The sequence below is a fragment of the Akebia trifoliata genome, chromosome 16 (assembly GCF_017979445.1).
Source record: "Akebia trifoliata isolate Shusen 1 chromosome 16, ASM1797944v1, whole genome shotgun sequence".
NCBI lineage: Eukaryota > Viridiplantae > Streptophyta > Magnoliopsida > Ranunculales > Lardizabalaceae > Akebia > Akebia trifoliata.
Window position 1 is genome coordinate 5,374,982 of NC_141390.1, and position 18,953 is coordinate 5,393,934.

An 18,953-nucleotide genomic window follows, 5' to 3' on the forward strand; every position below is an offset into this window, starting at 1 on the left:
CCTAAAGCAAATAAAATAAATCAAAATCAAATTTCACAGATCGGGCATTTTAAAAAAAAATTCCAACAAATCAACCGCACAGAATTAATCAACCCCCCCTTCAAAAAAATTCCAACAAATCAACCGCACAGAATTAATCAAACCTCAACCCCCCCACCACACACACACACACACACACACAAAAACTGCACTGAAACAGAGAGATCCAAAAAACTGCTTTATGAGTTTTTACCATATTAAATGACATCCATAGTTTTTACAAGTAAGTTTAACTTCCGAACTATAAGCGTCTCAGTTCTCCAACTGCCCAAAATACCTTCCAGAGATGGTCACCAGAATGTTCAAAATCACAAGCTCGTCGTCAGATTCAGATTTTTCAGCTCGTAGGCTTGCACACTTTCGAAGTAAACATCGGAGGGACGCAGCTGTTTCTCCATCAAATGGAGTATCTACAGCTGCACATAGAGCGAAAACCCATGCAGAGTCTTTACTAGACACAGTGCTCATGGCTTCGAACGATCTTATGCGACTCCTCAACATCGAAGCCCGAGACACAGAGTCCATCCCTAGAATTTCCGACAACATAGGATAATCAGAAGATCGGTAGGATTTGTCATCTTTACCGGACAAGTTCAATTGCAGATTATCAGAATTTTGGATATTTGAACTCTCGATATGCGACAGAACCTGAAATTTAGTTTTTTAAAAAAAGTGAGTCACGAAATACCCAAACATGGAATAACCCTTTGAAATTTTGGCCCATGACCTACTACAGAAGTAAAAAAAACAAGTCTTGACATTTTTCATCGTGAAACAGGACCATGGGTACAAAAAATTAGGTTCTATGTTCTCAATAAAAAATATAAAAAATTTAAATCTAATTGCAAGAAATGACAACAATCATGCTAATTTGTAAAGGTCCACCAAAGGGCACCCGTGGCATACTTTAGTAATGGGATCCCTGAGTTTCGATGGCCACGGGTCATGTGATGTGAGAATTTCCCTTATACTATAGCCATGACACAGAAGACAGAATCTAAACTTTTGCTCTTAAAGCCCCATGAAATCACAATCAACCAAGCAAATGCTTTAGACATGTTCACAATCAACTATGCATTGTAATCGACATGTTCCCAAAGCTATGGTGGGTTTAAGATGTCTTCGGAGGGAAGGGAAGAAATTGGAGACGAAACTTTTATGGAGGGTGAGAGAACGGTAATGACAAGAAGAGCGAGGTACATAAAGAGAAGGTAGACGAAGAGAAGATGAAAAGGAAATCTAGAATACAAAGAGTCTTGAGAAAGAGAAAAACGAGAAAACAAGGAGTCGATCTGAGGGGCAGGATTGAGAGGTAACAGTTGATGGGGATCCTCTTTTTTCATTCTCATGGAAGATATTGATTAGAGTATAAAGCACAAAAGTAATTATATTCATTCCAATTGGCATCAATGACTTTTGTATCTCTCTTTGTGAGAGCTTTTGGGTGGGTAATGAATCCCGCCAAGGCCAAACACTCCTCTTGTTCAGGGGCCCGTACTCTATTTACAGTACGTCTAGCACGTACAATGCAATCAATTTCTGGCAAGCTCAAGCCCAAAAGGCATATGGAGAAAGGGAGGAGGAATTAACGGCCCTTTAGAGTGGTTTGTGTTACATAAACTATTACTTCTTAATCGCATTAAAGGTAAATATTGAAGGTCTTCTCGACCATCTCTGACTAGGTGGGATGTGGGTTGGATTAAATGTTGGATAGAGAATGGGCCTTTACTGTTTTTTTTTTTTTTTTTTTGGTAGGTGAAGCAGGTTTCGAACCCAAATCATGGTATCGACACTGGGACCAGCTTAGCATGTCGGCACCTACAAAGAAAAGGTCTTTATTACAACCATGAATTAGTGCAAAAGGCACATTCAACGATTGAGCAGAGGAGAGTTTGATCTAAGTCGAGAGCCTTACAAAGAAAGCTATCGGAGAATGTATGTTTAATACAAACTCCCAAACTCAAAAACCAGCCAAAAATGTACATTTATAATCATTCTCTCCGGAGGCTTTTCTCCCTTCTCAGCCATCTATAATGATGTATAGGACGGCCAAAAAATCATATGGATAGTAGTAAGCAAAGATATGAAGATATATGCCCCAGCTGAAGATATGACTCAATATGGGTTTGAATGGTAAAATGTGATTCCTATTGGCGATCACAATATTTGGGATAAATCATAGATGATTATTATGATGATTGAAAAGAAGAGAGCTGTTATTGGCACCCCAATTTTTACATATTATATTCCAATTTCTTCAATTATTTATCACAACCCAATTAAAGATTAACACATACCATCAAAACATTACAAAAGCTCGGTTCAAGTTAGTACTTCAATTACAAAGCACTATAGCGCATTAAAACAACTTCAACGGTTGTATATAATTAGGATTACTCATATAAAATCCTAAATCTAACAAATAGAAATCTAAACAGAAAAAAAAAAAGAGATTTTCAATTGGCACCCCAACTTTTAAAAATTATTAGTCATTGACTTATTTTTTCTATTTTAATTTGGGTGTCATAAGTAAAAGTTGAGGTGCCAAAGGCAGCTCTCTAAAAGAATGCATACATCAGACAGCTATAGTGAAACCTGATAGGGGTCAGTTCTTCAACTAGGAGGTCAGCTAGAAAACATAGTGGGTCGTGTCTATAACCCACCAAGCTTGCCACTTGTACAGAAAGGTAAAAAGTCGATCCTAACTTAAGTAGTTCACTAGAAGATCACAATTTATGTTGATCTTTCGGAGGATAATTTGGCTTTATTAACCTTGAGTGCAGTTTAATAGAAAGAATATCAATAAAAAGCAGGAATTCTAGAAAAAATACCAGTCTGAGCTCTGAAAAATCAGTAAGGAAAGAGTCTTCCCATTGTTTGGAAGGGAGTAGGTGCTGTGGGGACTGAGCAATATCCGGAATCTTGGGCATATATACCGTCTGTTCATTGCTAAGCTTACTCCTATCGAGCTTCGCCACTTTCACTTTTGGGATTTGCGCAGCTTCCCACCTACAAAGAATGCAGCAAATTAATTAACATTTTTATTCTTTTTCTCAAACTCCAGCTAATTGTTGCCACTAACAATTTCTCAACTTCGCTGTAGTATGTTATTGCTTCATTAGGTTCTCAAACACAACATGACGGTCCTTACTCCACTCTTAGCGTCTGGCTCTGCTGTCTTCACTCTTCACAACCTGACACGACCCTTTTAGGATTTTTGATGTGTTGGACACATATCGATTCATTGACACACCTCAATAGACATTGACACATATAGTGTGTGACCATTTATTGTAATGACTTGTGAGTTCTGAAAGAGGATTAGTTTATTGCATCCCCCCATACACTAATTTATTAAGTTGTTAAACAAGACAACAATTTGATACTTACAAATTTACTTTTATCAAGTTGTTGTTTACAGAAATATCTTCAATTACTTACTTTATTTTTTATGTTTTTAACTTCTTAGTTATACTATTAGAGTATAATAAATGCATCTGTACTTCAGTACGTGTACGAGTTTTGGACTTCTCCAAGGCTTCATGTCATACAGCAACACGTGTCTGTCTCAAAGTAAGCTATCTGATCCACATCCCCAAAGATGCTATAAAGTGGGTACAGATATTATGATCTTGTGAAATGTTTTGTTGTTAGAGTTAGATTAATGATCGTGTTACAGATGAATTCATAAAGATGATAGGGTTTGAGCTTATTTTTGTACCCGAACCCTACCTTAGCCATGACCATGTCTTCAAGAGCTCATTATCTCTTCCAAATCCATTTAGTCCCAACAATTTAGGTAATTGAGATTTTGATTCTAACTTGGAGCCTTGAAATCACCAAGTATAATCACCAGTGCTTTTAATTACTGAGGAGTGAGGCAAGGAATTTTACTAGCCAAAGCTTAGGCATAAGCCACAAGCTTTACATGCATGCATTTCCTAAAATAGAAAATAATTGGATAAATACATAAAAAATGAAAAATGCAATAAAAGAGAAAATTTGGAGAAAACTCAAAACAAAATTCACAAATTCATATTCCAAAGTTTAATATTCAAATCCAAATTCTGAACTCAAAAAAACTAATTAAAACTGAATCATGTCCATAGTTTCATTCTGCCAACTTCCCAATATTTTAATCCTTTAAACAAGAAGAAACACTCAGTGTAACAAGCACTCTTAACTAAAAAAATCACAACCCCACTCTAATACTAGAAGAAACAGAGGAGTTGGTTCAATATAGGGAGAGAAACTAGAAATAGGGAAGAAACAAAAACAAAAATAATGGAAGAAGAAGAGCAAGGTATCGCTGGAGTTGCCAATCAATTAGTCTTTTTAGGGATATGAGCCAAAAGAATAGATGTAATTATAGTTGAGGATTTTTATGTAAGTTAAATGTTATAACAGTGACATCTTTTATAATTATAAGGACTATGTAACCATACTTCAAAAAAATAAATAAATACAATACATCCCCCATAAAGCATATACGCCTTTAGACAAAAAGATGTGTGCCTCCCCCCTAAGGCATAAGTTATTTTCAATGACTCTTTCAATAAGATCTAAACCTTTGAAGGAAAAAAGGGCGTTTCATTAAAGCCTCAAGGCATAAACATCCAACACCTTCGAAAACATTGATATTAAAGAAGTATCTCTTTCTAGTATCCCTTCTATTTCATCTCCTTGTTTGTAATGACTAATTATAGAGATTAAACATGATTTTTCATTAAGCACGAAGAGTTTTTTGAAAAGTTTAGGGAGAACTTTTGCTCTCTTTTAGGAACAAGGTATGAAAATATGGAGAGGAACCAAAGGGATACGAAAAATATGATTCATATATAGGATTTGAGGAGGTTCTTCCTATATCCAAACCCCACCTGACGGAACTCACAAGACCATATCTTTAAGAGCTCAGTATCTCTTCAGACTCAAAAATCAAGAGATTTGAGATTTTGCTACTTGGATGTTGTAGCCTCAGAACCACCAACAATTATCCTGATTTAAAGAGATAATATTAACCAAATATCTCTTTCCAGTGCCCCTTTCTATTTTATGTCGTTAAACGAGATTTTTCAACAAGAGCAATTAGATTTTAAAAAGCTTTTCGTCTCTTCTAGGAACAAAGAATGCAAATTAGGGGAAGAAGGTCTTGGAAAGCATGGGTGATACAGATATATATATGGTTGGCATGTAATGAGAAACTATTCCTATAATAGAGGGTTAGCATACTGAAGTTAATTCATAGAAATGATTATGGAAGAAACGTATGGCAGGGCTACTATTTGAATATCCAGTAGTAGCAGCCACTTCTAATACCAGCAACCAACAATATTGATTTAGCAGCATCAGAGCTAGCTTTAAATGATCCTAACGGAATGGAGTTAAACTAAGTCACCAAGATGAGATCGAGATTACATAAGGTGTTATTAAATTGATCGACCACCCCTAGAACCTACTTGTTAGAGAAACCAAGTACACAGAGAAAAAGCATTGGCTCATTCAGTGAAAAATCCCTAACAAAAAATGAATAGTGTGCAACACTAAATGCTGATGTTGCACACTAAATGCTGATGATCAAGAGCCTTCCCTTCAAACACTCTTCTATTTCTTTCTTTCCAAATACCCCCACCAAATAGCAAAAGGCTATTTTGGAGGTTCGGCCTCTCTAGTTGAGTCGACTCATTCAAATCATTTAAACTTAAGGGAGTCAACCCATTCAATCAGTAGTACAAAGCGGTTTGGCCTCAAGGAGCCAACCCCATATAAGTTTTCCATAAGAGAATCTGGTCAACTCAAGGAATCAACCCCCTAACATACTACAAAGATCAATATCTTACAGAGAGTCGAGCCCTCTATCAAATGCAATAACTAACAATTACCCAAATAACATCAAAGGGAAGAGTTAAGATATTGGCAGAACAAACCTCAGGTACGTAAGACGACTGAGTAAACTCAAGGAGTTGAATAGACACTGAGTTAAATCGATTGCAAAGTAAAAGCCACTTCTCTCTAGTCAGTTATGACAGACAGAAGAGTGGAGCTTCAAGGCCATTATGAGCCTAGATAATGGTACTTTAAAACCATTATGAGAGGAGAAAATGGGTCATCAATGACAGACATCACGAGAAGAGGTTACAATATCTAAGTAAATGAGTAAAACTCTATAAATAGGGAGACTACTCCCACCTAAAGGTAAGTCAGAACACACAACACTACTATGCTTCTAAATTTCTTCTCCTTACTCTGCATTTCTTCTCAAGTTCAAACTTGATCATCAGAGGGCCCCTTGGCAGACGTGTCTTTGCAAGTACGATCAACGGAAAAGACGACCAGAAAGTTAAAGTCCAATCAAAGAAGAAAATAGGAGAAAGCGAAAAGTCAACATGCAATTCAAGGATCAAATCGTCATTAAGTATATATTTTTGAGGAGTGGGAGATCCAAAAAATCTCCTACACTATTTTTTATGACACCTCCATCAGAAGCAATTGCCGCACCCTATGTCCTCCAAAACATCACCTGATTTCCTTTGCCCACTTTGAAGAGAGCCCTAGCCTTGAAAGTCAAAGTAACCTTCAAAATCCCTTTCCAGACTCAATGCCCATACGCAGCTCAATTGGTGCCACTTTCCCACCCAAATGCATTCGGTCCTTACTTTGCCACTACGATGTTTCTCCACAAACTATCACTTCCACCCTGAATCTCCAGAGCCACTTACCCAAAAGAGATAAATTCATAACCCCTAACTTCTTTATTCCATGTCCTCCCCTATTCTTGGCCAAAGTCACGCACTTCCAACTCACTATGTGGTGTTTCCACTTCCCTTCCTTATCATGCCACAAGGTATCCCGGAACACCTTCTCCAACTTTAACTCTACCGATCTTGGCAAAGAGAACAACGAAAGGAAGTAGACCAGGATGGAGGCAAGAATGCTTAGACTAGTGTTAGCTTGCCCCCTTTGGAGAGTCAATTGGTCTATCAAGCCTCAAGTCACTTGCTAACCTTTTCTAACACCAAGTTCCAAATACTCATGCTCCAATAAGGTGCACCTAGTGGAAGCCCCAAGTAAGAAGTAAGGAGGTTTCCAACTTGGCATCCCATAAATATTCTATTACCTTATCCTAAAATGGAAATGATGATAGCTTGGAATCAATGGATTTGCCTTTGAAGGTTGGTATGAAAGCCTCCTGAAATACCAAACAGAATGAAAACTTCTGCCCAAAACTCAATAATGAATCAGGATATGGTCCGCTCACTCTTCCTCTACTAAACACATCAAACAACAGTTAGCCCAACAGAAGCCTTTACACATCAGCATGTCCATCATCAGAATTCTTCCTAACATCGCCGTCCAGATGAAGAAAGAGACTTTAGATGGATCTCTCGGCCCCTAAAATGCAACAACCAGAAAAGAAGGAGCTTAAATAAAACACAAGAAACTGTAAAAGGAGCTGACCAAGAACACCCCACCCTTGTTTACCTTCAATTCCCAAACATCCTCCCTCTTAGAATGGAGAAGGTTACTAGTCCAAGAAATCAACCTCCCAATCGCATCCAACTCCCAATCATTAAAATCCCTATGAAAGTCAAAGTCCCAAAGAGCACTCCCCCCCTAAGATTGACCTCAAACTAGAAACTGGAAGACCCTTCTTTGTTGAGATCGAGTACAAGGTTGGGAACTACTCCATTAAGGGACAATGCCCACGCCAACTACCTCCCAAAACCTCACCTTGTGCCCTTTGCCCACCTTAAAACAAGTCCTTACCCTGAAAAATGGAAGCTCCTTCAAAATCCCTCTCCACAGTTGTATTTGATCTCATACTGAAAGAAAACTTCTAGTATGGAAAATGGGGAATCTCTAATCAAATCAGTGATACTTGATGTTCTTGGGTTGCCAAAAATATTATCAGTGAAATTGAATTTGTAAAGAAAAGTAGTTAGGGGAATAAGGAAGTTGCAAGGTGTTTTTCCCCTAGTACGTAGGGCAATAAGTTCTGAAGTAATTGGGCTTTAGACCCATAGCTCAGTTGGTTTGACACATTGCAAAACAACTTTTGAGGTCGTGGGTTCAAGTCTAGCTTAACCAAAAAAAAAAAACAATGTGACAATGTAATTAAGGGTGCACAAAGTGCAAGTTGGGGACAACAAATTATTAGATAAGGAGCATGGTGGACAGGTAGAGAAAAAAGGGATTTGAAATCATTTTCTGAACATATCGATCAAAAAAATAATTTTATAAAAGTTTATGGCATTTGCTAGGATCAAAATAATAATCATTGTATAAACATTTCTAGAATTTACAAGGATTTTTCAACATTATAAATTGGAAATTTTGAGAGGTAGGACGTACCAATCGCAAGGAATATTACACATAATCATGAATTCCCTTTTTTCCTTAAATTGAACTTAGATTTTCTATTGAACACGTTGGAACCCTAACAAAAAAGTTGCTAGAAGCCAAGTGAATATACTCAAGATTTCCTTAGAGACTAGAAGGTAGGTACCAGAAACAAGATTGAAAAGTAAAGCTTCTAGGGCAGTGGAAGATGCCCCAAGATGGAACCCTCAAGCATAATCTTGAGTTCTTTGATGGCGTGCAAGCGAGTGGTTAAAACTTCTTTCTATTGTCCAATGGCTTTAAACATGTCAATGAGGCAAAGGAAGTACAAAATTGATGTTCAGGGAAACGTGTTTAAAGATAATGTACCGTTTCAGAATGTATTGGCTGGATACGTAATGTTATTAAACATGCTAGGAATCAAAGTTTTGGTGAATGTTTCAGTCTGTCTTAGTTTGTCTCAAAATGTTTCAGTATGTTCTAATTTGTCTCGAAATGTTTCAACCAAAATTCTTCAAGACAAACCAGAACATAATGAAACCAAAGTAGAAATTAGAAAAAGATGACAAGTTATAAACAAAAACTATTTCTAGGGAACCATATAATTCTTCCCCTCCACTTTGTTTTCTAAATGATGCACAACCATTGACCTCGGTTTTTTCTTAGAGACTAATCAAAATTACCTAAATTTCCTCATCTTCGACCTCTAGCCAGAAACCCTTGATTTTTCTCCCCCAAACCCATCACATGCAACCACCTCTTGGGTAAAAAAATTTACCTTCATCTTTAACCTTGAGGTTTTATTTCCTTCAACCTCCAAACCTTAAGAACAAGCAATTTTTGTTACAAAATTTAACACTAAAATGCTATTTTTCTTATGAAGGCTTCGAAATTTTTTGAATGTTATGGAATGTTTTGTCCGTTTCAGTAAATGCTTCGATTTTTCCTTGACCTTAACATTCCTTTGTAACATAATTTTTAACCTTGCGAGGAAATGCTTGAGTGGCCTGACAACATGGTTGGTGATCCTAACCTTGGTGAAAGAAAATATTTTATTGGCAAAGTTATGTCACCCAAAGTGTCATTACATGTAATTTTCAGTGTATTTTTTAGTTGACTCGTTCTCATGGCTGGTGGACTGACTTCCAACACCATCTAGCATAGTAAGTGACCTAGTGAACTTTACATGAGCTTAGGAGATTAATTTAATATTAAGTGACTAAATTAAAAAGGCTGCAAAATTGTTTAGTTTTGAAATTTTATTGAGATCATTAATTTAATCAATCAATCAGAATCATCGAATAGCCTTATAAGTGATCGATTGAACGATAGTATTGATCGATCGGCCTAAAGGAAAAAAGTTCAATCATCTAAATTAGTTTTTGATCAATCAACTTGAGAAAAAGTTTGGCTAAGGATCACTACAGCATAAATCGATCGATCAAATGGTGCCCAAGCAATCGATAGACTGGAGAATTTATAGAAAAATAGAAAGTCCTAATCAAGCTCTTTGATACGAGACGGTGAGGGCAGAAAGAAAATAAGGGGGTTTAGGAAAATTTGGTTGGGGATGATTTTGGAATTCAGTTAACGATTTGGGCGACAATAGGAAAAGGGTTTCCAAAATCTCAATTGGCCAAAATTTTCCAATTACAACATTTTAAAATTAAGATTAGGGTAAGGTTTAGGGTATTCAAGTATGACCACAATCCCAATGAAATAAGGGTTAAATAATATGGAGAAGAATTAAAGGTAAAATAAAATGGGTTTCAAGAAATCAAGATTCAAGACTTCAAGAATTGACGAATGAAGAACAATAAGGATAATGATTCATCATTTGAAGCCGGATATAGTTTCCTCGCAAGAATCCAAATTGGAGTTGGTAGATGAGAAGTTAGTGGGTGAGCCTTGGGGGTGCAACGAGGTGGGATGGTATTGTGTTCCACCAGTAGGTACTTCAAGAGGAATCATTGTATTATGGAACAAAGTAAGTGTTGTTGTCGAAGATTCCCTAATCAGAGCCTTCTACGCTTCCATCCTGTGTGGCTTAGTGGATAGTGATTTTAAGTGGGTGTTCTTGGGAATCTACGATTCTAATAAAGATTGGGAAAGATCTCATTTTTGAGAGGAGCTTAGGGACACTTATGCTCTTTGGAAAAATCCTTAGTGTTTAGGAAGAGATTTCAATGTTATCAGATTCTCGTTCGAAAAGCTCAAGGGTTCTAGAGTTACAAACAAGATGCGAAGATTTCATGAGTCAGTTCAAGACTATAACTTAGTGGATTTACCGTTGTGTGGGAGACAATTTACTTGGTCTAACAATCAGAATAGTCCAGTTATGAATAAACTAGACAAATTCTTGGTTTTGTCAAACTAGGAGGAACATTTCTCTGACATTAGGCAGGAATCAATGCCTAATCCAACTTCAGATCATTGCCCTATCCTCTTGCAAGGTAGTCTGTTTGTTTATCGCCCTTCTCTATTCCGATAAGAGAACATGTGGCTCTTGTATAGCAACTTCAAAGAGCTTATTGATAGCTGGTGGCCGAGATAGCCTTTAAGAAGGTAGACTGAAGGTAGTTTTTGTATTGAAGTTAAAATTTATTAAGAATAGATTGAAGATGTGGAACAAGGAGGTTTTTGGAAGAGTGGAAGTTAAAAAAAAAAAGAGCTTATGTTGGAGATTGAAGAATTGGATAGGAGAGAGGAAAGGGGTTTGCTATCTTCGGGGAATAGGTTGAAAAGGAGTTCTATTCAAGAAGAGTTTAATAAAATGATTAATATGGAAGAGGTATGTTGGAGACAAAAATCTAAAATCGGGTGGCTTAAAAAAGGAGATGGTAACACAAAATTCTTTCATCGTACGGCTAACGCTCGTAAGAGATTCAAATTCATTTCTAAGACAAAAATTGGGGGAAATTGTAGAATTTTACACCGATTTGTATTCAGAAAGGCACCAAGTTAAGGCCTAAGTTAGAAGGGTTACACTTTGATAGCATATCCAATACGCAAAGGAGTTTAAAGGGATATTCTACGAAGATTTCTTAGTTCGTTGGGAAGTTGTTTGTAACGTATCAAACTCTTAGTTTTCTATTGTTTCCTTTTTCGCCGTTTTTTCTTGGTTGGTTATCCTGACTACCCCTTTGTAATGTTTTTCCTCAAAATTATAGAAAAAATCAAGAAAAGATGATTCTTGATGGATTCAAGAATTTAAGATTTTAAGAAAAACAAAAGAATAGAAAATAAAAATAAATATTAGAAGAAAAGAATGTAACATTGGACTCACTCCAAAATGGCTTCATACCACACCTATTGTTGGGGAGATCAAACTCAAACTCTCTTTTTTATTCATCATTCTTCATTTTTTTTTTTAAACCTTAATACAATATATATAAAGAAAATAAATCTAAGAATCCTAATCAAACTAAAATACCAAATAAATAACCTAATTTTCGTAACTTTCTCACTCCTAATTTGTCAACCTTAATAAACATGAAAACAAAAAGACAAACTAAAATTACTAAATTGCCCCTAAATATTATACTAAGATCATCGGTCAATAAAACATCAAAATAAACCCAAAAAAAACATAAAATTAAAGTCCTAAAACAGAAATCTAAATAAAAACTAAAATCTACATTTCAAGATTTGATGTCACCATCACTCCTTTACAATTTCGTGAGATTTCACTCTTAGGGTTCCGGAAACTCGCCTGTTAAACAGAGAAACCCTAATTGAGTGACTCTAAGATATCTAACTTCAAGGCTTCATCTAAAGCATCTTAGCGGATTGTCGAGAACTCTATACAGTCGCATGAATTGATTATGATTGCATATCGATCTCGTTTTGCGACCACAAAATTCGTTTTCCTTAAAATGTTGACCACTTGTGGAATCGAGCGTTGGAGTGAACGCTTCACGTTGAAATCCATAAGGAACAAATTGAAGTTGCTAGTGCAAAAGAAAAAGTTTCATGGAATCAAAGCATGATGGATAGAGAGGCGCAGAGATGTAATCGAAGATTGGTTATGGAGTCGAATTAGTTGAGGGATCAGGTTGTGCATGGGTAACTTTTGTACTCATGTTAACTCTTAGTGCATGTTGGCATCTAGATGAGGTCCCGTGATTTTTTTTGGAAAGGCTTCTACACAACAAATCTTGTGTATTTATAGTGTGCGAATGTTAGAATCAACTGAACAATATAATATACTCACATATTTATATTGGTCAGATTGATTCAATCCATCTTTGTTTTATATGTTTAAATCCATATTCAAGAGAAGGTACAAGAAAATTTCACTATGTGCACCATTTTAAATTTTCAAAATGAAACAACCACAACCTTTGGATTTAGGATCTAATGTCTGAACCTAAGGACCACTCTAGCACAACTCTAAATTTGAGGCAAGTCATGACAAGATGGCTAATAATGAAAAGGGACCCTTCAACGCACCATTGATTGCATCTAGGATAATGATATAAATAAGAATATTGTTATTATTATTATTTGCAAGTATGTTGAACTTTAAACCCATGACCTCATAATGAACTTTCCTTGACACAAGAAAGGCATTGAGGTCAAAAGCCAGTATCAAAGAGACCATGGGAATTATTTGAAACTTTTAAGCTCATCTTTGAGTAACTTTTAAACTTTTTAAGTACATTACCACTGAATTTAATGATGAGAGAACTCTAGCTCTGTTTTCCTCTCTTGCTTGATTGGGATAAAAAGAGGCGTTGCTTACTGGAAAATGAAGATTTGATTCATACACCAAAACAGATATATTTTTTGTAAATGATTCACCTTGATTTTGAGGACAGCATCATCAATTTCGTGGTTTTTCGAAATACAATACAAAGTGAAGCGTAAATTGTTTTTGCATGCTAGCTTGAGAAGTTTATCAAGGCCATCCTTGAAGGTTGTAAACTCCTACCATAGCTTAATTTGGTCTGAACTCTTTTTGTATTTTATTCTATAAGGTAATGTTTTTTAACAAGTATAAAGGAATATAATATTCCAGTATATAAGAATTATCTGTGGGACTAATTCCTACAGAAACCCCTACCACCAAAAAAAGGCATATCGGGTAAGTGTGGATGAGGAGAATTGACCTCACGATCCTGGGGAGCACACCCAGGTCGCCAAATGATTGCTCCACTCTAGTTACACTGTATGAACCTCAAATGGTCAGGATAAAGCATAGTACTCCTAAGTCTCTGCAAGATCCACCCAAAAACATAATGTTAAAATATCAAGCAAGAAAAGGACTTAGAAGGGTACCTAACACGCTTAAGGTATTCTAACCCATCTTGTGGGGGACCAGACTCAAAGTCAGGATCTCCTTCAACAAAAAACGCAGGTCTTTGAATGCTCTCGTACTCATCGTCACTGTCCCCATCCTCATCCTCATCACACTTCTCTTCCATGACCATGTAGTCACCATCGTCACCATTGGCCCGGTCATCAGAAGCAATATGAAAGGGATTTGCCTCTTCAAAGCTATCCTCCATGTTTTGAGAACACATTTCACCTACAATATGCTCTTTGAAGATATGCTCCATATTTTGAGAACATACTTCACCTGAAATACGTGACAAGAGGAGTTTTTAATCATTGTTTCGGGACAGAGTAGACATCACAAAATTAGTAACATAAAAAAATTTGTTCAGAAACTTGAGTGGACATGACAAACAAATTCAATTCATTCAAAGTATTTGTTAAGTACAAGTGTTACAAGTGTCATCAACAAGTATATCATCATTTTGTTATTTTCCAGAACAATTGCAATGTATATCTTCAACATTGTCACCAAGGTATGTTCTTCAGAAGTCAGCTCAGATTAGCCAACAGTATGTATTTCCTATATACAGGAATTGTGTACAAGTAGATATGACTATATGCCACCTAAACTATCGTCTGCCTAGACATCCTTCACTGCACAAAGATTTGCAGGTGGTTTCCTCTTCGCTTTGTAGCACCACACCTGTGAACAGTAGAGACAGAACCCATCAAATTGAAACAATCGGATGCATACAACCAAAACTAGCAACAAAAATACAACAACAAAAACAAAAACGAACAAAAAGATTGGAAATCATATTGACTTCATTGTCATATGAAAACACTTTGGGTTTTTCTCTAAGGAAAACAAGAAACAAAATATACCTTCTTTGCAAACAATAACTTAATAGAAAATCAAGAACAAAGTACAAAATTGCGTCCCACTAAGGTAAACATATTAAGCAACCCACGTATACTTGCATTGAGATAAACCCGCCATAGTTCAAAAAAGTTAAATCCATAGTGCAATTTATTAACAAGAGAGCCAATGCATCTGACTTGGAACAACATGTGACACCCATAACTTTACCATACGATCCCATCTCAGATTTTGAAGCACAAAAAATGTATTGCCACGAATGCATTAGCCTTGGAACAGCCCATGCAGAAGCTAAGCAAGAGATAGCTTTCCCACATGAGATCTTGGAGATATCTCTACAGTAGCACACCACCCAGTTCAGATCCAGCAGGTTGAGCAGTACATAACCAAATGTTTTTTCAAATAGCTTTGGCAGATAAATGTGAAGATACCAATCAATTGCTTGGTAGAAAACTTCTGACATGTTTCAAAATAACCAACTTTCTATCATATCAAATTATCAACTTAGGATTTAATTGAGCAAAAAAAAACCTAAATTGATATGCCCTCAGCTGACCTTGCTTTTTAGGTGAGATTTCCTAAACATCAAATATAAACCTAAATTGTGTGAAGGCCATTAGATGGCTGATTTAGACTATAAATCACATTAATTTCATGTTAGGTTCAAGGAAAGGTGGCTGAGGTGTGATTCTGGATTGTTATGTGACAAATTTAAAAGTAAATTTTATGTAATGGCAGTAAGACCAGTTATGTTTCATGGAGCATAATGTTAGGCAATCAAGAAATGATGTGTCAATAGATTGGCAATAGAAAAGATGAATATTCTAAGATAGATGAAAAAATCACTAAGAAAGATAATATTAGAAATGAATGAAACAGTGAAAATGTAAGTGTAACAGATAGTATTAGAAATTAAAAAATCAGTGAAAATGTAAAGAGTAATCCCAATAAGTGATCAACCAAGGCAAAGCTGATTAAGATGCTTTATCTATGTACAACAAAGACCAATATACTTGATTGGAGGAACAAGATTAACTCAATAAACCCTGAAATTTTTGTGAAAAGGATTTCATATGACAAGGAGACAATATTCATAGACTTGCACAAATCACTAAATAGAAAGGAATGAGTTACCAAACAACTAATAAAAAGAAATTTTCAAATCCATTCATTTACATTCAGGTGTTATTTTCAATTCAAATACTCATAGGCATCGACTATGGAAAATAGAGACATAAAATGACTAACGTACTGAGAATTGGGGCATTTTCTTTCTTCTTTCTGCCGAGCTGACGACGATCAGTGCACTTGCGGCTGACAAAATCCTGTTTCTGAGTCTTCGATTCTGCCATGCCATCAAGCTCTCGAGCCACAACAGGTCCCAGACCAAGATATATCTCATTCCACATTTTTTGTTGCTCTTCAACATTCACAAACCGTAGGGCTTCCATCTCATTCCTTGAGTAACCTCTATTTTGGCAGACATTTTGATTCCCATTTGTCTCTGAAATCTTCTTTATGGCTGTCGACCTTCTCCTGGAGCACTTCTCCTTCTTTTCAACCATTTCTTGTTTTACACTCTCTGAACAACTTCCCGATCTTTTCTTACCAAAATCCATGGATCCTCTTTCTTTCCTTCCACAGTAATTTCCAGCATTTTGAAATTTTCCTACCTTAGTTCCCATTTCTTGAATTTCTTGAACTTCGGAAGCAAAATTTCGGTTTCCATCACAATTAATCAATCTTTCATCAGCATTTTGAACTTTAATTTCACTGATCTCAGAGTAAATTTCCCGGCCTTGTACAAACTCATGGTTTTGAGCTTCAAGGATTGGTTTTTCGTTGGTTTCCAAGAAACATTCCAAGCCTTCTTTGGATCTTCTTGATCTGCTCATCATCTCAAAAGGATTTTGAGATTGAGAGATGGATTCAAGATCGTTCTCCACCGAATCTTGCTTTTCTTCAACAATCGAAGAACTATCCAACCTTTTCTTCTCATCAACAAATACAGACTCCATCCGAAGCTCTGCAACAGAGTCTTGAGCTTCGGAGAAGATCTCGAGAGTTACAACTCTTTCTTGCTTGTGTTTCCGAGGTTCTTCAACGACAGATTCAACCAGATCTTGAATTTCTTCTATATGTGAGTAAATATCGATGTTGTTTTCACATCCAGAGATGAAACTCGACTCGATTTCCAACATTTCTTTCGTTTCTTTGACAGAAGAGTCATCGATCACAGTGATTCTGTCAGATTTTTCCGATTCTACAGAGGCAGAATCCATGATTTGTTGGCTTTTGATCTTCAATGGCAGAGACGATCAACTTCTTGATTGTTCGTTCGAACCAACAGAGGAGCGAGCGCAATATACGAGCAGGCAGACCAAAAACCCTTCGTTTCAAAATTTGGGGGAAAGAAAGGAGAGAAGCGATGGGTATTTATAGTCGAGTATTTCTCCGCACTTAGGCACGTGTCGACCTTATTTGAAGAGTCGTGATAACCTGACTCCCTACGTAGCATACTCAAATGCTCTGCTGACGTGGCATATTCTATAACCATTTCTCCATACATCTACATGTCCCATAAATATAAGAAATTGCATATCTCTAAGAAAAAAGATCTATATGCCACATCAAGATAGTGTTTTGAGTATGCCATGTGGGGAAATTGGAAAATCATCACTCTTATTTTAAAGGAATCGTGATAATCTGACTAACCCACATGACTATCGATAATGAATTTCAACGGATCTACCTTGAAATTTGTGAAATATGATCGTAAATGATTTTTTATGAAAAAGAGCTACAGATTTCAATATTTCTTTTAATTAACAGTCAAGTACAAAAAGATGATGATGACATATATAGTTTTTTTTCTCTCCGGGCTTCGTGCTTTATCGACTGAAAAAGTTGCTTGGATGGTGATTTTGCTTTGTACTTGATCTTCTGTAGATTTTCTTCTCTTCAGACTTTACGTTTTATCGATTGAGAATATTTTATTGGCTCTCGGAGAAAGACTTTATACTTGATCTTCTCTTTAGTTGGAGTCTGGATCTCTGAAAAATTTTACTTGTTTTTGGATGAAGACTTGAGAGCTTCTTCTTCTTTAAAAAGAGAGTCTCTGTCTTCTGAGAGAAAGTGATCCGGATCCCCTCTCAATGAAAGAGGCTTTAGTATTTATAGACTTAAAGATAATTTAACTTTTTAATTATACCCCAACTTAAAGAGATTTGATTAGTTTGTTTAAAGGTTAAATTCGTCCAAATCAAATTTTAAGGATTATTATTGGGTCAAACTCACTTATTTGAATATAGGGTCCAATATTTAATATATAGATCACTTGAATTTGTTGGATCATAGGTTTTATCTAAAATACTTAAAATATAAATTATAAGAGGCTCATTTCAATCAATCAATATGTTTAATTTATATGTGTGGTTCATTTATAACTTTTAGGATTTGTGAAAGATGTAGGGATCTTATCAAAATTTTGATGCTTACAAATGCCCCCTCAATGATACATTGTCAAAAGCGGAGCTAAAAGTGATGTATCATTGATCTTGATCAAGTTTTCAACTAACTCGTGCTTATATGCATTTGAACTTTGGGAACAATTGATGGCAATACTTAGAGGTTATCCATGTGCCTTGACCCTAAAATATGCTACGACTTTTTTTTAAGCATCATATAAGCAAATTGTATCTCTATGCCTCAAGGTGTAGCGTTGCGACTTTGGGAGTGCCAAGAGGAGAAGTGATTTTAGGGTGTTGGAAGAAATACCAAAAATACTGAATCCTGATTTTCAGTCTTCGACTTTATGAATTTGTTTATAAATCCCATTGTTCTTTTCTTTTAAACACACCCCGTTCCTGCAGATGCGACCTTCTCTGGCCAGTAGACCCTCCCTCTTGTGTCATTTCTTCTTCTAATAAACAAATCAATCAAACACCCTTCTTCCCTTAAATTCTCTTTGATTTGTCTTCAAGCAATACTTGCTTATCTTTCACCCTTAACAACTCCTCTAGTTGATCTTTTATTTTCTTAACAATGAATCCATGTGATTCAAACTCAAAAAAAACCTTTAGAATGTCTTCAAAATCGACTATAGGGTTGTCAAGTTCCAACTTACCTACCTTTTGTTGCCAAATTCACGAAAGTTGTTATATATCTTGTGGCCATTCCCCTCTCGAAACTCCCTGTTATAATGCACCAATGGATGAAAATGCGAATTTTGCGACAAATCAAAGAATACTTTCATGGATTCAATTTCCTTCTGATTCTTTTAGTTTTGCCTCGGAACCATTCTATTTAAGACTAGAAAATAGTTTCGGAATGCTAAATTGACTTCCCATGAGTGTGCTACTTGTGAAGTCTGTCTCATCAACTACCTTCTGGCCTGGCTTTTTTAGATTTAGATCCT

At 36.2% G+C, this 18,953-nt stretch overlaps 1 protein-coding gene across 1 annotated transcript; it reads right to left on the minus strand.

Moving 5' to 3' along the window:
* Positions 1-202: 202 nt before the first annotated feature.
* LOC147382413 (uncharacterized) lies at positions 203-16,946 on the minus strand. Its single transcript, XM_086427621.1, has 4 exons — positions 15,789-16,946; positions 13,657-13,957; positions 2,871-3,048; positions 203-687 (listed from the first exon to the last, which is right to left on the minus strand). The coding sequence occupies exons 1-4, from the start codon at positions 16,816-16,818 to the stop codon at positions 292-294; spliced, it is 1,905 nt and encodes a 634-aa protein (XP_086283747.1). The 5' UTR covers positions 16,819-16,946; the 3' UTR covers positions 203-291.
* Positions 16,947-18,953: the final 2,007 nt, after the last annotated feature.

Excerpts from the sequence above, each read along its gene's own strand:
- LOC147382413 (XM_086427621.1), bottom strand. The coding sequence starts at position 16,818 with ATGGATTCTGCCTCTGTAGAATCGGAAAAATCTGACAGAATCACTGTG. Across the intron at positions 3,049-13,656 it reads GAATACCTTAAGCGTGTTAG|GTGGGAAGCTGCGCAAATCC; the intron begins GTACCCTTCTAA and ends CATTCTTTGTAG. Across the intron at positions 688-2,870 it reads ATTTTTCAGAGCTCAGACTG|GTTCTGTCGCATATCGAGAG; the intron begins GTATTTTTTCTA and ends ACTAAATTTCAG.